Source organism: Dysidea avara, chromosome 2 (genome assembly GCF_963678975.1).
Source record: "Dysidea avara chromosome 2, odDysAvar1.4, whole genome shotgun sequence".
Taxonomy (NCBI): domain Eukaryota; kingdom Metazoa; phylum Porifera; class Demospongiae; order Dictyoceratida; family Dysideidae; genus Dysidea; species Dysidea avara.
Window position 1 is genome coordinate 35,263,723 of NC_089273.1, and position 24,325 is coordinate 35,288,047.

The following is a 24,325-nucleotide window of genomic DNA, read 5'->3' on the forward strand; positions in this document are numbered from 1 at the left end:
TGGTAGAACAATTTAATAGAACTCTGCTACAACTTTTGAGAGCTTATGTCGCATCACAGCACAATTGGGAAGCCTACTTGCCTCATGTTCTGTATGCATACAGAACATCTCAACACTCTTCCACCGGAGTTTCACCATTCCTTTTGTTATATGGTAGACATCCAACACCTTGCCCACTGGAGACACAACTACGGTATGACACATTCAAGCCAAACTCGCAGAACTTCAGGACTATGGTCATTCAAATTTCACTCAGGCAGCTCATTCACAAAAATGTTACTATGATCAACATGCTAAGCAACACACATTTAACCCTGGTGACGCAGTATGGCTATCCATACCAACATCAAGAAAACTGGACCCCAAATGGGAGGGAGAATGGGTTATCCAATCAGTTAAAAGCCCAGTTACTGTAGAAATATGTAGAGGTACACAGACTAAAATTGTGCATATTAATAGACTGCAACGTCGTTATGTTCCAGGTAATCAAGATGCTGTTGTTAATGATACTGAGATCAATCATTAGATTCCTGAATGGTCACCCCCTTCAGTAGACCACGTGATTCTTCCATCAGCTCAGCAAACTGAGACTTTCCATTATCTTCAACGCCATCGAAGACCACCAGACCGCTACAGACCATAAGCTTGTGGTCAAGCTTTAACTGGAGGGGGCAAATGTAGTAACACTAACTTATATTTATCATTGATTATTGTGATTATAATTGTAATTGACTATGTATTTCTTAGTAGTGTTTTGTGTACGAAATTAGAGAGTCAGTGTGCTGTAAATAGTGTGTGTGTGAACATGTGTTGAGAAGCATTGATTAAATATTGTTTTACACAGTGTAACTCATAACATAAACACCTTGGAACACTGTCCGGTTTAGTTTGTATGCACTAAGAGACCTTACTAAGTTTACGGGTATCCTGACATTTTAGTGTCCATATTAACAGCAGAATATTTTTTCTTATATGTTACACAATCCACACTAGTACTAACAACGTAAAAATTTGGTAATGCCATGCCATGGTAAAATTCTTTTTATGAAGTATGTCACATAGATTATGTAGAATCTAGCACATGTTTAGGTAATGCTTTACAGTATAATTTAAGCCAGCAAAATAAGTTGTAAAGTGGCATTAAAGAAAAACACACTGCCTTAGAAGCCATTCTGAATGTAGAACTTTACACAGATCGACATGTCTAAAATCGATACATGGCATAATACAAGGACACACAAAAGGGGGTCAATATCAACAGGTTCTGCTAGTACACACCTTTGAACTTTTCAGTCTCTGCCATTTGCAATTCACAACCTCCTTGTGTTTTGGATGGCTTCTTGGTTTATATGACCTCCTCCAGTCCCAGCGATCAGCTCCAGTGCTCTCTGCTTGACAGTAATTAATATATCTTCTTGAGTGTCTATCTCCAGCCTCATCTCCTATAGTGACAAGAGCATAATCAGTCAGTCCGCCAGTCAGTCAGTCAGTCAGTCAGTCAGTCAGTCAGTCAGTCTGTCAGTCAGTCAGTCAGTCAGTCAGTCAGTCAGTCAGTCAGTCAGTCAGTCAGTCAGTCAGTCAGTCAGTCAGTCAGTCAGTCAGTCAGTCAGTCAGTCAGTCAGTCAGTCAGTCAGTCAGTCAGTCAGTCAGTCAGTCAGTCAGTCAGTCAGTCAGTCAGTCAGTCAGTCAGTCAGTCAGTCAGTCAGTCAGTCAGTCAGTCAGTCAGTCAGTCAGTCAGTCAGTCAGTCAGTCAGTCAGTCAGTCAGTCAGTCAGTCAGTCAGTCAGTCAGTCAGTCAGTCAGTCAGTCAGTCAGTCAGTCAGTCAGTCAGTCAGTCAGTCAGTCAGTCAGTCAGTCAGTCAGTCAGTCAGTCAGTCAGTCAGTCAGTCAGTCAGTCAGTCAGTCAGTCAGTCAGTCAGTCAGTCAGTCAGTCAGTCAGTCAGTCAGTCAGTCAGTCAGTCAGTCAGTCAGTCAGTCAGTCAGTCAGTCAGTCAGTCAGTCAGTCAGTCAGTCAGTCAGTCAGTCAGTCAGTCAGTCAGTCAGTCAGTCAGTCAGTCAGTCAGTCAGTCAGTCAGTCAGTTAGTCACACTGAAACACACAAACAGACACATAGACTACACACTTTCAATTGTTCCATTTCTTTCTTCACAGAGTTCGTGTCACTCTTAGTCAGAGGCAAGAACTGATCAGTCTTCAACAGCCACTCATTCGCCAATGAAGACACTGCTTGTACACTTCATAGAAAACTTGCCAACGTAGCCACAGGGCACGAAATATTGGCTTGACCTCCAGGAATCCTCAGTGGATAGAACAGCAAGTATAAAGAGTAAAACACACAATACTGAGTATGCAGGAGCAGTATTGTGTAATTTACAAATCTGATCAACTTATACACATCAATGGCAGAAAAAGTGTAACTTTTTTTACCAAGCTTCATAGTCAACCTTTTCACAATCACAGATTTTTTTAATATAATATTATGTACTTTTAATTATCATACAAACTGTTAGCATTGCAACACTTGTAATGGCACATTTACGTAATGCATATTATTACTTTTTAAAAGGCTACATGTATGAATAGTGTGCATACTTTATTGAAATTCTGACTCATTTTTCTTCAAATGTGTCCCGGTATTCTTGTAGTAGGCGCATTTGACTCTCCAGGTAAGTATTAGTGGTGGCAGAGTTGATATCTAGTAGACCACGAGTTAGTTTCTGTAACTCAGTCAGTTGACCAGAATAATGCATCATCTCCTCTGAGAGACGCTACACCATAAAATGGATAATAACATTGTGAATAAAAACATATTACTCTCACCATTTTGACCTATGTACACTGTATTACACAATGGACATGCACACACACTACACACTACATGCACTACACACACACACACACACACTACACACACACACTACACACACACTACACACACAGTACACACACACACACACTACACACACACACACACACACACACACACACACACACACACACACACACACACACACACTCCACACACACACACACACACATACACCACACACACAATGCAAAGCAACAAAAACAACAAACACACATCCTATATTTTTTCATTTCACTATCAACATCCATTAGAGACATCATGGCACCGAGATGTTCAAATGGAGGGTTAGGCTCAGTCAAGAAGGTCACCAGTCCAGTGTGTAATGTCCCAAAATATCTCCACTACTCCAGCAGTGCATTAAGTATCTTCTTCTTAGCAACAACACACACCAAGGACTCTTCCATAAAGCAAACAACTTGATGATGGATGTTGGTAACTTGTAACTGTAGAGATAGGGAAGAATGTAACTCTACTATGTAAATGTTTGTATGTATTATGTAAGTGCTTATTTGTGGCATAATAATTTTGAATGGTTAATTCAGATCGAGTAAAGCTTAGTGACCACTTAATTCTAACTTGTTAGGTGTCAAACACAGCCTTAAGGGTTAAAAGATCGGCCTCCACTACAAAATGCTGGAAGTCACAATCTTAATATTAAAACAGTGTATGTTGATGTCTTATTTTATTGTAACCCTATTGTAGAGCTTCTGCTATAGTATTTATTAACTAATGAGGTGTCATTTGTGTTACACGAAACCCATGCAAGTATTCCTTATTGAATGCACTGCAGATGTTATATTACAACTCACTATGTTCTGTAGTGTCCTGGTAGTGTAGCAGACTTGTTACTAGATCTGATGATGATCAGTTCAGAATGGTTGGTAGACTGACTGATGGTTGATGATCGATGATAATGTAACTTGTCAATATCATGTGATACTGGACGGATGGCATCAATGTAGTCATAACTCTTAAATGAAGGATGCTTCCTTCTTGATGCTTGTTTGATGGCATTCTTGACTTGTTTGAGAATAGCACCAGCAACTTTCATCTTGTATTCCAGACACTATTGAAAAACCAAATGTGTAGTAAGAGACAAATTCAAACTACAAAAAAAAGAAATTAAGTATTACATAAAGGGGCATCTAAGACTGCCTCAGGAATAGCAATTCTAAAAACACACAACATCAACCTAACACACACACACACGCCACTTACTCTCAGCTGAGATAACTGTATTCTCAGCTGGTGGGTGTGTCCTATGATCATGTGATCTGGTTTCAGTTCCTCCTGTACATTAACAATCAGACTGATAAGCTCATGTGATGTGTGGAGTGTGTCACCGGTGACATCATTAGATAATAAATTAGGTAGACTACGACTGTTAACACCTCCTGATGGTATACACTACAGGATGGAACAATAAAGTACAAACACATATAGCACTAATAAAAGTTGTGATTTTTCACATATGTACTGCTATGTCATAAAGAGAAAATAGCTGAAAGCTAACAACTCAACCTAGTATAGGATTGTGTGTTTTATTGGCCCCATACATTCAATAGTAGCTCACTAAAGTATGTAAGTTACACAGAAAAGGAAATATTGAGGATATTAGAAGCTAGTATAGAGATTATACAACAGTTAAAAAAATCATAAAAGTTTCCCTGGATTAGATGGGTGTGTGACATGTTATGGTGTGACCATAAGACTCACACATCAAAACCATCAACTTTTAAAATTTAATTCTTGGGAGGTCGGTATTTAACCAAATTGTTATATGGTGAGACCTTTAACATATTTGGTTTACCAGTATAACTCGTGATGGGTGTGTGTTGAACATAACATGTTTATGAGTTGAAATAAGAAAGACCTCCAGTACTTGTAGGCTACTAGACTACATCCTCACAATACACAACAAGTTCACTGGAAGTCTTTAAATGCACGTGTAGTTTAATCTCTGGTGTGTCTGTAACAGCTAAACGTTGCATACTATGTGGTACAAATTTTACACTTTGTAGTATTGGATAACATGAACAATGTACTGACAATTAGAGTTTAGCACTCTAACATATAAATGTGGCTAACATTATAAATTGGCACTGGACATAAAAGTCTTCAAAGGCAGCACAAAGCAAAGCAGCTAATGGTAATCAATTATTATAATTACAATGAACTACATGTCTGGTGTTGTAGTTATACATAGAGAATTTTAAGTTTCTTAAAATTCACTACCTGGATCAGAATGTACAGATAAGAAGATTGTGGAGTGCAAATACGTTATATTAACTAATTAATGTATCGTGGCTCATTTGTAGATATACAGTATTGAAATAAACAGCCTGCAGGAAAAAGCTACATGGGTATAAAAATAAAAATTTGGAATTTGGAAATGAAGCATATGCCATAGATTCATTATAAGATTTACATACATGTAGAAACAGAAATACGTAATTACATTAAATATGTTTGATATAGAGATTTAACAAATGTGACCCACTGAACAAAAACCGACTGTTTTTGCAAATTCTCGAATTCCATTTTATTATTTATGTGCTATCTATTGTTACAAAGGAGTGGACAGCCAAAGGTTCAACCTTTTGTGATAAATGGTCTTGGATTTATAGCGTGAGACAGTTGGAACTGGATTTGTACAGCAACACAGCAAATAAAATACAGGCACTTATTTAATCGATCATAACTCATGACTAAAAACAAGCTGATTTGGCTCAGTCTGTTCACCATGAACTGGCATATTGATCAAGGTATAGTGCTTTCCTGTATGTCTTCATGTGGATAAAGAAGAAGGCCATTTCAACAATTCAATGACAACAGTAAAGTTTATTTCTACCACATTGTAAAAAAGCTCCTATAACTCAAGTGTAGTACACTGTAGGAGGATGAAACAAGCAGTTTCATACTCCCATGAATAGGAGAATCTGGTGATGAATAGGTTTTACCAAATGAAGCTTTGTGTCAGTACATACCAAAGCGGTTGACAAAAAGAAACATGTGTAAAATGTTTATGTGGTATGCATATTGTTATCCAGTTTATTTCAATACATTTTTATAGCAAAATAGAATTTTGCAAAAATGGCTGGTTTTCGCTCAGCGGGACACAAATGTTGCAATAATGGCAATACAAAACAAATCACAAGTTTTACTAGAGACATGCTGCAAAGCAACCAAAAATGCACCCAAAAATTTCTACTGGATTTTTTGTTGACTACTTATTTACACTACATTGCTGTTTTCAGGAAATTGTAAACTTTACTAGTACTTTAAAATAAAGTAGGAATCTATGCAATATAAAGTAGTGAACAAGAGATGAACGATGGTACTACAGCATAGCTCAGTGGGAAAGTCCCTACTTTGGCACATTAGGTATTATTTTTATTTTGTTCAATGACAAAGTAGGGACTTTCCCACTGTGCTACGCTGTAATACCATCATTCATCTCATTTCACTACTTAGATCCCTACTTCATTTTTAAATTAACAATTTTTTAAAAGTATTAGTTTGTTTAGTTTTTTGTTGTGGCACAGCTAGCTACATATCTGTAGGTATGGGGAGGCAGATACCATCACTTATAAATATCTTGCCCATTTGCTCAGTGAGAAGTGGAATTCCCCATATTCTGTGGTTATGGGCAGGCTTTGCTATATAGTTTGGAGTCCTCCTGTCTGTGCTCATCAATAATGTGCATCAGGGGATCACGTTCTAGATCCAAGCATCCCTGTATGCATTCAGCCATCGATCTTGCTGTTGCTGAGGGGCACCTGTCTCCTTTAGAACAGTAATGTTTTTATATTGTGCTTGCTTCTTTTTCTTATAAATATGTCTACCAGAACAATGTAACTTGTAACTGTGCTATCATACATAACTGTTGTATTAGCGTGACTGTTGTATTAGAGTATATCTCAGGTTAGCCAAGGGGTGTACAGCTAGCTAGACCAAAAAGGAGTGAGGGTTTTTTTTTTACTATTACGTATAGCTAGATTGTTAAGAGGAGGGGTCTCTGTAATCTATCACTATTAGTCCACCTAAATCTTTATTTGAGGGGTGTGTGTTTTATTGGTCCCATACATCCAATGCTGTTTTATGTCATAGAAGCTATTAAAGTTAAAAAAAAAAAATTAACAGACAAACGGAATATTACAAGCTAAAAGAGTTCTTTTTAAAAGAATATAAAATTAACCCTAGGGTAAATACAACTATTTAATCCCTACTTTGTAGCCATAGTGATTTACTGACATTCATTGGTGTTCATAGGAACTCTAGAGAGTGACTTATTATCTCAAGGTATCCAGATGGACATTATTTTCTCGGTATAACTTATAACTCATAAATTTGTAAAGCTTGTATGCTCATTACAAGAGTCGGATGTCGAACAGTTAAACATTACACATAATAGATCATAAAATTTTCCCTGGAAGAGATGGATGTGTGACATGTTATGGTGTGACCCATCAACAATAAAATTTTATTTCTTGTGAGGTCATTATCTACCCAAGTTTGTAAATGGTCAGACCTTTAACATATTTGGTTTACCAGAGTAACTCATGATGGGTGTGTGTGCATTCTACATGACATGTTTATGAGTTGAAATAAAAAAAGACCTCTACTTGTAGACTGATAGACTACATATTGACAATACACAACAACTTCACTGGAAGTCTTAAAGTAAATGTGTAGCTTTATCTCTGTGACACTTAAACATTGCGTACTGTGTAGTACAATTTTTACACTAAATAACATGAACAATGTATTGACAATTAGAGTTGAGTGGTCCAACACTTATTTCCAATGTAGCCAAAGATCAGTGTGTGTACCCTACTTGAGACTTGTCTATCTGTTGAATATGATATAAACATTCTTTCAAGGTTGTACTGGTACAACACACAAACACTTGATATAAAATGGGTGTACTATTCATTGGACTAGATTAATACTGGGCTGGACTACTGGACTCACATAAAATTTGTCCACATTCCCTCCCTTTTCAACCACTAAAATGTGCTTAATGACCATTACTTTGTATATCACACACTCAGGGTTCTCAAACTTGTATATTAGAGGTACATACAACTAACCATAGTCTAGTTCATTTAACGGTACAGTGATGAGTTCATACATAACAATAGTATTAGTGAAGAGCAATAATTGGGATCTGTATTTGCACAGATATTTAAGGCGGTAGCTTAGGGGTTGAGGTAAAACTGACATGAGGGACAAACGGCAATTTCATTTGTATCAGGTAGCTTCCTTATGATCATGAGATATTGAACTACACTGAGCATGTACATAGTACACAATAGGTAAGGAAACACCGAGTAGTCATTTCTGAGAGACAATAGCACAATAACTATTTGACTGGGTATGAGATTGTGGACACAAACAGCACACCATCACAGAACAGGAAATATTCAGCACCAAATTAAATTTTGAAAGTCCCTTTTGCAACTTGTATTGGGAAGGTACAAACCCAGATTGGATGGCACCTAATTGTATTTTCAAAGCATATTGAGTCACACATTCTTCAACACACTTGTTTTCATCATACATAAGTACTTGAAATATAGTACAACATGTCAAAAACCATTTGGATTTTTGTGCACTGCTTAATCTCCTGGCTCACTTGTTGAGTGCAAAAAGGAATTCACCATATTCCTTGGTGTAGGACTGACTCTGTTGTTGCTTGGGGTTTTCCCTGGTCTGTTCTTCTGTGAGGTGCTTAAGGGGATAACATACAACTCCTTGGTTTCCAGTGGTCCCATCTTGCTGAGGCTTGCTCTGCCCTGATCCCTAGGCCTGTAGGCTTCTGTTTAGGCCTTTTTTATGTAGTGGTTAGGCAAAAAATTATAGCTTACTTCTTTAGAGATGTGGAGGTGGAAGGGAGCGCTATTATAGCAGGAAAAAAGAAGACATTTCTATGTTTGCATGTAAAAAAACCATCCAGATTAGTTGTATGCTATTGGTCCAAGGATATGCATACACAACTTCTTTCTTTGCTTCATAAACAGATGAGCTCATATATATATATATAATATATCGTGTAGAACACACACACACACACACACACACACACACACACACACACACACACACACACACACACACACACACACACACACACACACACACACACACACACACACACACACACACACACACACACACACACACCACGAGTTATACTGGTAAACCAAATATGTTAAAGGTCTCACTAAAATTAATAACAATTTGGTTAGACACTGACCTCCCAAGAAATTAAATTTTAAAAGTTGATGGTTTTGATAGGTGGAGTCTTATCTAGCTTCCAATATAGTGTAGCCTGTGCAAATCACCAAGTTAAGTTCACTTTTGACAAAAGTAATGTGATAAAGAACTGTTGATATGATTGGTGATAAAGAACTGTTGATAGGAGCATATATATGTTGACAAAGGTCAAGAATATATGTGACTGAATTTGACAAAACAAGGCTTCGACGCACAAAGCTTTGTTAGGAGATATAGCGATTTTAAGGAATCATTGTGTAATAACTTCCCAGTGCCTACAGCTGTGCAAACAAAATTTGCACCAATTGGTCATCTGTTCACTAGCTATCACTGAGTGGGTGTATACATTTCTGATACCCAAAATTTGCCCTGTTTTGAGCAGCTTTTTTTCGAGCGGGTAATAATATCACAGATGGTAGTAATAGGGTGGGAGGGTGGGGGTGGACGGTGGTCTTAATATACGGGTATAAAATGGAGTAAGAAGACGATTGGAATCCAGAGGCCAAGTTTGGGCTCTCCATGGCCCTCAAATTACTCCAAAGTGACTGAGAACACTATTGGCGAGCTCTCTGTGAAGTCCCAGCTCACTACACACCATTATCACAAAGCCATGGCCATTTAATGGTGCCAATCTCACACTCGTGGCTTTGACAGGGTCGGAAGAAAGCTGCTACAGAAACCAGACTTGTCAGTGCTGAAGGAAGTACAGTGTGAAATATGATAGTGTATTAGACCAGCAATCCATTTCTGGTAAAATCGTAAGTTTGATTTTGTGTGTGTGGAAACCTTGTTATGTGAAATCCGGTCACATATCTTGTAAAGAGACTTGAGATATTCCAGTTGACTCATTGGATTCCATCCACTTAGACAGTCTCTCTTTCTCACTTAAATCACAGCAGGAACAGAATAGCTAAATGACATAGGAGTCTGAAGAGAAGCTGAGAACAAGTGCTAATAACTACAACTGCTGTGATATAACTTCTCAACCAAAAGACTTTTGGGTACTCTGTATAAAATCAGATGGGAAACTATTTGGCAAATTGAATATGTACCTTGACAAATTTAAATTTTAGGATTCCTCTTACCTATAGGGCCCTCGTTAATCATGCATGCACCAGATAATCAAGAATTTTTAGGGATCACATCATGAAGGCCCAACCGACAGACATGACAGCACAAGGGATAATTTTGAGTATTATAGCTGCATCCAAGGCTGCAGTTACCACAAGTACAAATCTAGCTACAGTAGTTATCATGAAATACATCAATAGGAGAATATCTTGTCTCTGGCCATATTAAAAAAATGGTTGCTGCAGCAAATAAGGACAGTGTTCAGTAGCTATCTTTCAATGTTGGCTAGATATTGTATGTTGCATTCTTCCCTCCGTGTTTTCAATCTCTAACAAGCCAGTAGATTAGACAATTGGTTAAAAAATGACCACCAGATTTAACCCACTGTAATTTTTTTTCTGCTTATACAATAATATATGCTTTGTATACAGCTTGACACACATTTTTGATCACCAACATTGTGTTTAATAGATCTTTTTGCATTTGCTCTTTGGGATTAACACACGTCAAGGCTAAAATTTAAACACTACACTGGAGTTGACTACCACACAGTTGCAGTGAATTCTTTGAAGTAGGCTTCACAATATCTACACAGTACAACGTAATTAATATCAAAAGCAAAAGAGCACACTGTTGTAGCAAATGGTGTCCCACTGTGAGAAGAATTAAATTAACCTGTGAGTACAGGGAGTCAGAAACATGTAACTAAAATGTGAAGAACGCAGAAAGAAATCCCTGACCCAGTGGTGACTTGATCCACAGCAACATGCAGTCCTAGGAATGTGCCAAATAAGCCACAATAGTTGGGATCTTAAATCTTCCCCGCATTTAACCTGTACTTAAACACTGACTTTTTGCCGTATTAATAAAATGAACAAAACACGTGTCACTGAATAAAAAGTTCGGTGATGGATACCAAATGTAGGGTAATTCCTGGCATCTAAATGAAACACCTCCATTATAGGGAACATGAATGTAGTTAGCAATATTATGTTTATACTAGCAGGGAAGCTATAAAGTGTCTAAAGACATTCATTACCCATTAAGCCACAAATTTGTAAGGTAACAAAAATATTATTACAGATACTGCATGGTTCCTTCAAATGCCTAAAGATCTGAACAGTCATGACTAAAAATACAGTGGTGTTATGAAAGCACTGTAAACGTGTGTTTACTTAAGGTGGAGCACTGATAGCAAAAGGTCACTTTCTAACAACATGCAATGGTGTTCATTATACCACTACTAAAAACACTTCAACAGCAGTAAACTATCCAAGTCTTCTTCAGTAGTCCATTTTCAATAAGGCTAAAGTATGTAGTGCACTTTTTGGCTTCTTGTATGGCTTTACTGGGGTGCCTTAAATTAACCACAAAAGTTTGTTTTTGTTTGACATCACTGTTGATTAGCTGTTGATCTCTATACTTTGGTGTAGTATACTTTGGTGTAGCAATTAGTGATACGGATTTTCAGAAGCTTCTGGAACCACTCTATTAATTTATCCTAGCACTGTGACCTCTAATGAAGTTATTATTATGCAGTGATATTGATGACCTGTTAATTATGACATCTTTTGTGCAGGATTTGTCTTGAGGAGTAAAATGAGAGCTCTTTTGTGAGGTAGGCACTTTGTGGTGAATTTTTAAAATGATTTTTGGCCTTGTAGCCATTAGCAAGTGCTGTATTGCTTCACCATCTAAGTAAACTTAGTTTTTATGTGTGGTAGTGTTGATAGTGGTGTTTCCCTTCATCTAACCATCAAGGCTTAAAGTTTAATTGTTGTCATTGATGTTTTCTTTGTACTATTGTTCTGGTAGGGTTCCTTACTGTTGTAACCTTTGTCTTCTGTGGTTTCTAGATTACTTGCACAAATGATGTCATATGTGAGCAATTATTTCTACTGCTGCATATTTTTGTCATGTTTCATGGTATGAACTACCAACATGGACTGTTTTAAAGAACAGTGTCAAAAGTTTAAAAGTTTCATAGCAGCCTCCAACACAATTCAGTATGCTTGAGTACCATGCACAGAAAGAGAAGGCTAAAATACATTGCAGCCATTGAAAAACATGGTTTCACAGTTAAAAGCAGGCACCCCACAGAAGCCATAAACTTAATTGCATACCTTGGTTGCTTATTGAGAATGGACTATACTTAAGAGATAACTTAAGCTAATCTAGAGTTTCTTTGGTTGATTAGCAAAATCAGCTGCCTATATTTATGGGCTCCCACCAATAGATGCCAGCTGACACTTTTAGTAATCCTAAAAGTGTCAAAATAACTACTTTTCTTTTACAAAAAGTAATTTAGTTATTTTGTAGTTAACATGCAGATACGCTGAATTTCAGTATTGTCTGACACGTAGCAATTGTCAAATTTTCTGTACACAGTACTATAAGTATGGCTGCCTTAACAGTCCACAAGGTAACTCAATACCTACACCCTTATAAGTACACTTGTTCGTAGTATATGACGTACCTGACACGTGTCAGTCACATACGTATCAACATCATTTGTTTATCACAAACTAAATGTCTTCTTAATTACAATTACTGATTTCAATTCTCTGGAGACTCATGAATAAACCATTGTAACATTATACATAAACTTGCGGAACCAACAAAACCAAACACACCAAAGTATGAAATTCATAACGCGCAAACAATTCTTAATATAGTCAACAAACTAGTTCCATAAACGTCATTAACTGTTAGCCCGCTCCAACTTGTAATTTTTTTATTGCTACCACAAATAATTCTACTATGTATACGAGTGATAGATGGGTTGTCAAGTTATGAAGTCTATGAATGCTGTTATGATCTGGAAATGATACAAGAAATATGTACATTAATTTCATCAAGAATCAACCACACTCGTGGATATTGTAAGTTAAGCAAGTAACTTTATCAGCACATATGCAAACATTTATTCCATCCTATGACAGCCTGTACAGCAGGAATTCAGAAATTTGACACTGAAAACTGTTAATGTCCTAGACAAGTGCCAAAGGAGCCATACAAAAAGTACAATAAAATAAAAAAACATCAAAATGAAATATTTGTATGACAACCTCAAAAACCAAAACTCATCTACAAGCAATTTAAGAATTGTAATAACACATAAAAATATAAATTGTAAGGTGACTACATACTATGGCTCCATTTCATTTATTGAAGTGGTTACTTGACACACAACAAAAACAGAAATGTGTTTATCAAGGCTTTTGGTGGTAAACCAAATATGTTAAAGGTCTCACCAAATAACAATTTGGTACACCATAACATGTTACACACCCATAATAATTCCATATCAAGTACACAAGACTTTTCTATACAAAACACGTAACATGATAAACAAAATAGATCTGGGAAGTTTTTGACACTATTCACATACATACACCTAGGCTCTGCAACCCATGCATTTCCCATAGCAGGCACTCAACAACAACACCAGCTCCAGTTGTAATGTATTTCACTACCAACACTTTAACCTTCAGTTTTATTGGTTTCTTAGCCTGTACTACATAACAGCTGATATATTAGATGTATTTTGACACAACTGTTCAGAATAGCAGCTAATGCAAATCTCAATATCAACACTTGTTAGTGAAATACCTAAATAGTACCACATGCTGGACAGGTTTTACTAACTACAGCTATCAAACCAAAACATTTATTTGCCAATGTGAAGTGTTTGTTACACCCAATATTGCCTCACATACCACTACACTGATATTACATTTATTAAATAAAGATTTGTACATACTAAACATCACAAGTAAAGGTATGTAAAGGCAAAGGTTAGTACATAGGTACGTATGTGTGTACACAAAGGGTTATGCAAAAATCACATACAATCAATCAGCAATTATCATAAAGGCCATAAACAAAGACAACACAGTCATCTTTTGCTTTCCTAGTATGCACTGTAAAGATTAACTAAATACGATAACAGTGATTATGTTAGCACAGTAGATAATTGCAGGAAATACAGCTGTAATATTAAGCAGTTTATGGGATTGAGAAAAAAATGGAAACAACTATTGGATATAAGAATTAATTTACTTTCCTTTCTAAATGAAAGCTTTGAAAACATTATTTGTAGTTCTTTATGGATCTTTACATTTAAACACATATAAAATATATCAGTATGTAATCTTCCTCTCACACTCTTCCCTGCCCATCTTAACCATCTCATATACACAGCATGAGACTAATGTAATACAATACTCAATAATGGTGATGATAAACTTCGGATATGTCCCTCCCAAATAATGATATATATGGACTTGATGTGTACTTGGTATAACATGTGACTTCACAAACACTGTTATTGGTGTTACTATTACCAACATGACTATTCTTAGAATAACTAAATTTGGAGATATACCTTTCGTCACATAAATCTTATTGAAGGCACCCAAAATGTACATTATTCCACTTTTGTTTACAGACTAACATGTACTGTACGTGTTAAACATACAGTATGTTTTGTATACACATATTTACTCCCTATAGCACTAAATGTGTGTTTAAAATGTGTCTTAAAAATGTGTGTTAATGTAAGGGAAAGAGTATCTAGCTTCCAATATAGTGTAGCCTGTGCAAATCACTGAGTAAAGTTCAGTTAAGTTCACTTTTGACAAAAGTAATGCTTTGATTGGTGATAAAGAACTGTTGATAGCAGCACATATATGTTGACAAAGGTCAAAAATTTATCCTGTGAAGAGGCTTGAGATATTTCATTTGACCCATTGGATTCCATCCAGTTACACAGTCTCTCTTTCTTACTTATATCACAGCAGGAACAAAATAACTAAATGACATAGGAGTCTGAAAAGAAGCTGAGAACAAGTGCTGATAACCACAACTGCTGTGATATAACTTCTCAAGCAAAAGACTTTTGAGTACTCTGTATAAAATCAGATGGGAAAACTATTTGGCAAGTTGAACATGTACCTTTACAAATTTAAATTTTAGGATTCCTCGGGGCCTGCCTTAATCATGCACGCACCAGATATTCAAGAATTTTTAGAGATCACATCATGAAGGCCCAACCAACAGACATGACAGCTCAAGGGATAATTTTAAGTATTATAGCTGCATCGAAGGCTGGAAGTTACCACAAGTACAAATCTTACTACAGTAGTTATCATGGAATACATCAATAGAAGAATGTCTTGTCACTGGTAATATGAAAAATGGTTGCTGTAGCTGTAAGGAAAGTGTTCAGTAGTAATCTTTCAATGTTGGCTAGATATTGTATGTTGCGTTCTTCCCTCTGTGTTTTCAATCTCTAACAAGTCAGTAGATTAGACAATTAGTTAAAAAATGACCACCAGATTTAACCCACCATAATTTTTTTTTCTGCTTATACAATAATATGCTTTGTGTACAGCTTGACACACATTTTTGATTGCCAACATTGTGTTTAATAGATCTTGTTGCATTTGCTCTTTGGGATTAACACTTCTTTTTTTGTCAAGGCTAAAATTTAAACACTACACTGGAGTTGTCTACCACACAGTTGTAGTGAATTCTTTCAAGTAGGCTTCACAATATCTACACATAGTACAACATAATTCATATCAAATCCAAAAGAGCACACTGTTGTAGCAAATGGTGTCCCACTGTGAGAAGAATTAAATTAAACCTGTGAGTACAGGGAGTCAGAAACATGTAGCTAAAACGTGAAGAATGCAGAAAGAAATCCCTGACCCAGTGGTGACTTGATCCACATCATCATGCAGTCCTAGGAAACTGCCAAAGAAGCCACAACGGTTGGGATCTTAAATATTCCCCGCATTTAACCTGTACTTAAAACACTGACTTTTTGCTGTACTAATAAAATGAACAAAACACGTGTCACTGAATAAAAAGTCCTGTGATGGATACCAAATGTAGGGTAATTCCTGGCATCTAAATGAAACACCTCCATTATAGGGAACATGAATGTAGTTAGCAATATTATGTTTATACTAGCAGGGAAGCTATAAAGTGTCTAAAGACATTCATTACCCATTAAGCCACAAATTTGTAAGGTAAAAAAAATATTATTACAGATACTTTATGGAAAATTATTGTTCCTTCAATGCCTAAAGATCTGATCAGTCATGACAAAGAAAACAGTGGTGCTATGAAAGCACTGTAAACGTGTGTTTACTTAAGGTGGAGCACTGATAGCAAAAGGTCACTTTCTAACAACATGAAACAGCCAGCTACACAATGGTATTCATTAGCACTACTAAAAACACTTCAACAGCAGTAAACCATTCAAGTCTTCTTCAATAAATTAAGAGATAACTTAAACTAATCTAGGGTTTCTTTGGTTGATTAGAAAAATCAGCTGCTGATATTTATGGGCTACCAATAGATGCTTGCTGACACTTTCAGGATTACACCAAGCTTTAAGCAATACATCCAAACAAGGAATTCATACTTTTATATACAGATTTCACTTTACCTGTTCATATCTATAAACCATCAGCAACACTTGCAAGTTTCTACAGTACACAGCCCAAAATATTTTGAATGTTGTGTCACATAAATCAATTAGAGATTAACTAGCAACTACTAAAGCTGAACTAGAAAGCACAGGCAATTGTAAGTGCTTAAAGAGAACTCACAATGTGCAATACTGCTGTAAGCAAGTAGCACTACTCAATACCCACCCCTCAATCTACTTTTCTTTTACAAAAAAGTAATTTAGTTAACATGCAGACATGCTGAATTTCAGTATTGTCTGCAATCGTATCTAAAGCATTAAATTTTATATGTACGTCAAAATTTCTGTACACAGTATTATAAGTAAGGCTGCCTTAACAGTCCACAAGGTAACTCAATACTTACACCCTTACAAGTACACTTGTTCGTAGTATATGACGTATCTGACACGTGTCAATCACATATCAACACCATTTGTTTATCACAAACTAAATGTCTTCTTAATTACAATTACTGATTTCAATTCTCTGGAGACTCATAAATAAACCATTGTAACATTATATGTAAACTTGTGGAACAAGCAAAACCAAACACACCAAACTGTGAAATCCATAACACACAAACAATTCTTAATATGGTCAACAAACTAGTTCCATAAACGTCATTAACTGTTAGCCCGCTCAAACTTGTAATTTTTTTTATTGCTACCACAAATAAGTCTACTATGTATACATGTGATAGATGGGTTGTCAAGTTATGAAGTCTATGAATGCTGTAATGATCTGGAAATGATACAAGAAATATGTACATTAATTTCATCAAGAATCAACCACACTCGTGGATATTGTAAGTTAAGCAAGTAACTTTATCAGCACATATGCAAACATTTATTCCATCCTATGACAGCCTGTACAGCAGGAATTCAGAAATTTGACACTGAAAACTGTTAATGTCCTAGACAAGTGCCAAAGGAGCCATACAAAAAGTAGCAACATCAAAGTGAAATATTTGTATGACAACCTCAAAAACCAAAACTGTACATAATGATCATCTACAAGCAATTTAAGAATTGTAATAACACATAGAAATATAAATTGTAAGGTGACTACATACTATGGCTCCATTTCACTTATTGAAGTGGTTACTTGACACACAACAAAAACAGAATGTGTTTATCAAGGCTTTTTGTGGTAAACCAAATATGTTAAAGGTCTCATCAAATAACAATTTGGTCAGACACAGACCTCCCAAGAATTAAATTTTAAAAGTTGATGGTTTTAGTGTAGTCACACCATAACATGTTACACACCATAACATGTTACACACCCATAATTTTCCATATCAAGTACACAAGACTTTTCTATACAAAACACGTAACATGATAAACAAAATAGATCTGGGAAGTTTTTTACACTATTCACATACATACACCTAGGCTCTGCAACCTATGCATTTCCCATAGAACGCACTCAATAACAACACCAGCTCCAGTTGTAATGTATTTCACTACCAACACTTTAACCTTCAGTTTTATTGGTTTCTTAGCCTGTACTATATAACAGCTGATATATTAGATGTATTTTGACACAACCTTTCAGAACAGCAGCTAATGCAAACCTCAATATCAACACTTGTTAGTGAAATGCCTAAATAGTACCACATGCTGGACAGGTTTTATCAACTACAGCTATCAAACTAAAATATTTATTTGCCCATGTGAAGTGTTCGTTACACCCAATATTGCCTCATATACCACTACACTGACATTACATTTATTAAATAAAGATTTGTACATACTAAACATCACAAGTAAAGGTATGTAAAGGCAAAAGGTTAATACATAGGTACGTATGTGTGTACACAAAGGGTTATGTAAAAATCACATACAATCAATCAGCAATTATCATAAAGGCCATAAACAAAGACAACACAGTCATCTTCTGCTTTCCTAGTATGCACTGTAAAGATTAACTAAATAGGATAACAGTGGTTATGTTAGCGCAGTAGATAATTGCAGGAAATACAGCTGTAATATTAAGCAGTTTATGGGATTTGAGAATAAAAATGGAAACAACTACTGGATATAAGAATTAATTTACTTTCCTTTCTAAATGAAAGCTTTGAAAACATTATTTGTAGTTCTTTATGGATCTTTACATTTAAACACATATAAAATACATCAGTATGTAACCTTCCTCTCATACTCTTCCCTGCCCATCTTAACCATCTCATATACACAGCATGAGACTAATGTAATACAATACTCAATAATGGTGATGATAAACTTCAGATATGTCCCTCCCAAATAATGATAAATATGGACTTGTTGTGTACTTGGTACTTCACAAACACTATTATTGGTGTTACTATAACCAACATAACTATTCTTAGAATAACTAAATTTGGAAAAATACCTTGTCAGATAAATCTTATTCAAGGCACCCAAAATGTACATTATTCCACTTTTGTTTACAGACTAACATGTACTGTACGTGCTAAACATACAGCATGTTTTGTATACACATACTTACTCCCTATAGCACTAAATGTGTGTTTAAAAGTTCGTTCACTTGATCAGGTAGGTTTTCGGTCAAATAACAAAATGTCTGTGTGTCTGTGTCTGTGTGTGTGATGTGTGTGTGTCCGTGTCTGTGTCTGTGTGTGCGTGTTAAGTGTAAGTTGCTACATGAACACTTTAGATACATCTATGCATTAGCAATAATTTCCATTTCCTGAAAATTGGATGCCGACCAGGTAAGAAGCATGCGCATGTTGCTTATATAAAAATATACATACAAGTCTATTTACATGTGTCGTAACTACTGACTGATGGATGGTATTTATTTGTACCAACATTCTTGGAACTACTGCTCAAAACAGTATTACAAGTACCAACAATCAATCTTTTTTATTATACATTATATTGTGGCCAAAGTTGACCTTGGTGACACAGTCACATGCAAGTCATGATCAGGGCAGCAGAAAACTTGCCGGCACTAACAACCCTGCCGGCACTAACAACCCAGCCGGCACTAACAACCCTGCCACCCAAAATTAGCCGTAAACATGTTATGGTTTAGACACTAGCAGACTAGCAGATACCACCAATGTAAACTGACTGAAATAGTTAACATTGTTACACACCCACTAGTTAGTATCTACAATAACTATCAGAATGCTACATGACTTAATATGGTTAAATGATAAGATAAATGCACAGTCACAGACTTGTTTACGTTTAGTCAAACTAACACAAAAGACCTCTTGTGGAGTATTTGTGATGTAGTCTTGCCAACATAATGGACGTTACATTAAGTGTATGAGGCAGATATACATCTTCAATCTCTACATAAACACCCCAATTTCATTAACATAAATTTCTTGCTTTCTCATAGCAAAACCAAATTTTTAAATCTTACTATTCATGAAGACAATACTGTACTATATTAGGGTGTAATGTATTTCGAGGACTGGATTCGCAAACTGGACCCACTGACTGAGCATTTGAACAATAATCCAGGCATTATCCATCTCTTGTAACACTGGAGACACCATTATCGAGCTATAACTGCTGGTACTACTCATCCTAACAAGTCATGAAACTAGCATGTGCATTAATTAATTTACGATACAGCAGTGATAAAGCATGATAGAGGCTATCGTTGTAGCATAAATGTTTTCCTTTGTTGCTTTAGTACTTAGCACTAGTGCTAAGGTTATAGTGATGAGTCAATTTATTTGCATAGCTCCATCACCTCGCCTGGTGGTGCCACCTATAGCTCACCTATGGCTGCATATACCTGCTAAGAATAATTACTGGCTCATCTCTAACACTAGCGCTAAAGCACCAAAGGAAAACATCTACACTACAACAATAGCCTCTATCATGCTTTATCACTGCTAGTACATGTGTTATAACTTCATATATTCTAATTAATTAGTGCAAGCACTAGTGTCGTGACTTGTAAGTAAGAACAGTACCAGCAGTTGTAGCTCGATAATGGCATCTCCAATGTTGCAAGAGATAGATCATTGTTTAAAAGCTCAGTCCATGGGTCCAGTCCATGAGTCCAGTCTGCAAAATACATTAGGCCCTATATTAGTGTAATAGTATGTTTGTCAAATGCATAAAAATGTATTTGGTACTAGTTTTAATTATGCTTGTCTTATGGCATGTAGTCGTGCACTAATCGTATAAGCTTACACAGCACACACTACACACATCTATGCAAGTACATACGAGTGTACACAGACACACAGTACGCACATATATGCACAAATGTACCAACATACACACACATTATTATTCTCTACACACACACACACACACACACACACACACATATACACACATGTACAAAAGAGGTACACACATGCATGCACACACAAACATAAACATGCACACGGTATACTACACACACATACGTACCTCATCATCAATCGACACACATGCAGGCACATACGCACGCACGCACGCACGCACGCACTCACTCACTCACTCACTCACTCACTCACTCACTCACTCCCTCGCCCACACACTATACACACACACACTACACACATGCATGCACTACTTACTACACACACATACCTCATCATCAATCCACAAGTCAAGGGCATTAGCCTGGTTACAGAACTGATGGTAGGATAAGGTGTCTTGTAGTCTACTCCTACGAGCTTGTAATAGTTCATCAACAGTGTGACAATGTATCTGTAGTAACTGGAATATCTTATCTTCAGTAGAAATATCACCCAACTAAAGGTGTTGATAGAATGGAAAAATTTATGTGCAGATCAACTTACAGAAAGGATGGGTCTAAAAGCCACACAGACAAAATAATTATACTGAAACTCAAACTTGCATAACAGCTTAGGTTATAGTGTAGCAACAAGTGCATAACACAAAATGAACGTGAACAGTTCCTAAGAAAGCCAATAGAATTGGGTTTGTTTGTAAAACACGCATACTCCACAAGTTTCCTACATAAGGTTTTGGCATATGGGTCATAAGTACATGGCCATGCATCTATATATGTAATAGTTATACCATGGATATAACATTTAAGTGATGCTTTGTCTGATCTAAACACACAAACCCGAGGGCCGCAATATATATATATATATATACACACATACACAGGTATAAACACCTTACAGTTATTTTTTCTTCTTGCTGTTCCAATGAATCTATATCCTTTTTGTGAGACTTATCCAAAACCTACAGACAAATATCAGTAGTTACGATAGAGAACAGCAACAAAAAAAGAATATCGAACATGAACCACTATAGTCAACAGGTGAACATCAGAGAATTTTACACAACACATTCAACACACAGTATACAATATTCCATACATCCAGTTTAAGGAGCAATGCTGAAGTGCTCTGTTTATCTCGTCCAATCTCATCAGATGCTAACACTTGTTCCATCAGACTCAGTGAATTATCAAACTCCATACAATCACTAATGAACTATGTATAGAGATAATAACACACTGTGACATACGTATGTACATAACACCACATATACATATAAAATACATAAATGACAATCAATGAGACATACTGAGATGAGGTACTTGTAAGTTTAGAATTGTTTTATGTACATACGTACATACCTGTTGTAATTCCAGTCCTGTAGTGACAAATAACTTTTTCTCATCCACTAGGCATGAGGCTATTATGCTCCAAAAATTGAGCATTATGCTTTTGAGCAGTGCTAAAAAAAATCATCCATTATGCTTTTGAGATTAGCCCATTATTTCCAAAATTATGCCACCATAATTGGATAATAATGCCAGTTTAGCGTTTTACCACATTGATAATTTAATCATGTTTAAGCTTCAAATAGTCTTGAATTCTTTAGCTGGTTGCTGTATTAGAGTATTTAATTCAATGTGACTGCTTTATTAGAGTAAATAATATTCAGTGACTGTTCTATTAGAGTTTCTGACTGCTCTATTAGAGTATCTCGATCTTTTTAACTGAATTGTGCAATCTGCTACTTATAATCACCTCAAGATGCTAGCATAATTCCTGATTCCCACACATACTTATTATTCTCAAAATTATGCTGGCATAATCGCCACACCCCTATCATCCACCTGGCTCTCCAGATCTGTCCAAGACTCCTTCAACTTACCCACCCTATCCTTGTCTATCTGACTACTATCAGCTAACACCCTCTGAAACTGACTGCTGTGAGCTGACACTTCTTCAACTAGTGTCTTCAACACACAAAAAAGTGGTCAGTTAGGCCACTCCAATTGGTAATTATGCTACTGGTCCTTTGAAAATCAGTTTTAGGTGCGGGCGGGCGGGCGGGCAGGCGGGCGGGCGGAATTCAGCAACAAAGCAACAATGAAGTTACTGCTCAATTAGAATATTTTTTGTGATTTACTGACTGTTCTATTAGAGTATATGATGCACTCTGCTCATTTCTTGCAGGTTTTCACCGATAAAATACAAATTATGGCACTTAGATAGTTAGATTTAGCATACTTGTTACAGCGCAATATTTGTTTCTGAAATTCAGGTTTTACAAAAAGCTGATGTGGGCATTTTACCCATGTTTATCTGAAATTTCACATTCTCCAAAATAGGATGCCGGCGGAGGACCAGAAACATAATTACCAATTGGAGTGGTCTTACATACAAGTACAGTACAGTCCACTTATAACTTCAGACATGCGTCACATTTTTTCCATGGCGCCACGCAATTTTATTAAATGCTATCCCACTAGGGACCTGTAAGAAGGCTATAAAGCCTGTGAATATATACAGGGAGTCTGATTTTAACTGTGGCGAAAGTAAAAACCACGCGTTTAATGATTTAATGGGAGACTACATCACTTCTAAGAACTGCTTTTCAGCAGTGCCCTATACAAAGTACACAATATTATACAACAAAAAATACTTACGCAAAACAAAATTTACAAAACATAAATATGTACAACACAATAATTCTTTGTAGGTACAGTAGGACCTCGCTTATCCAGACCCCAAACATCCGGACACTTGGTTAACCGAACAGGTCTGAAGTACTGCACATGACTAATAATTGAAGGCAGTTATTGGCTTGCCAGCTGGAGGGCAACCATTCAAAGACATTGGCATGTAATTAGATGGATTGATGATGGTTTGGCGGTAATCATTGGTTAATTTGTTGATAGTTTGATGGTGACCACAGCCCAAACCCTAGCAGACAGTGGGGAAACCTACTTGTATTGAAGTGCTAAGTGCTCTTATTGCAGTGTTGACCATTAGTAGCATCATTTAACAGGTATATATATAGTGAATAAGTGACCACATTTATACATGCAGTAATGGATGATTCAAAGTTACGGATTATCCAAAGGTATGAACAGGGCTTGGCCCCAGCGGGTTCGGATAAACGAGGTCCCACTGTAACCTTAAAACTTGACAAGCGGTCAACACCACACAAATTGGGAGGCAAGCTATTCCAAATAAGTACTCCTCAATAGTAAAAACTACTCTTGGACTAGACTAGCCATTGCCACGCGTTGCACAAGCCATTGCCACGGCGTGACATACAGTAGCGCCACGCGTGCCCGGCATTGCCTCGGTGCGCCCACGTACACTTGTATCACTACCCGTGGTTTTAAAGCTACACTAGCAGTCACAGTAAAATTCCCCTTCCCCAGGT

At 36.6% G+C, this 24,325-nt stretch overlaps 1 protein-coding gene across 2 annotated transcripts in view; it reads right to left on the bottom strand.

Moving 5' to 3' along the window:
* The window catches only part of LOC136247169 (uncharacterized), a 30,477-nt gene that overhangs the window by 5,594 nt on the left and 558 nt on the right, over positions 1-24,325 (bottom strand). For both annotated transcript variants that reach the window (XM_066038806.1, XM_066038807.1), the window contains exons 2-10: positions 22,015-22,131; positions 21,815-21,877; positions 21,251-21,415; positions 4,087-4,275; positions 3,678-3,934; positions 3,082-3,311; positions 2,592-2,767; positions 2,122-2,296; positions 1,279-1,442 (exon numbers count right to left, since the gene is read on the bottom strand). In XM_066038806.1, the coding sequence (XP_065894878.1) occupies positions 3,173-3,311; positions 3,678-3,934; positions 4,087-4,275; positions 21,251-21,415; positions 21,815-21,877; positions 22,015-22,116 (915 nt within the window). In that variant the 5' untranslated portion in view covers positions 22,117-22,131 and the 3' untranslated portion in view covers positions 1,279-1,442; positions 2,122-2,296; positions 2,592-2,767; positions 3,082-3,172. The remainder of the gene's footprint in view (positions 1-1,278; positions 1,443-2,121; positions 2,297-2,591; positions 2,768-3,081; positions 3,312-3,677; positions 3,935-4,086; positions 4,276-21,250; positions 21,416-21,814; positions 21,878-22,014; positions 22,132-24,325) is intronic.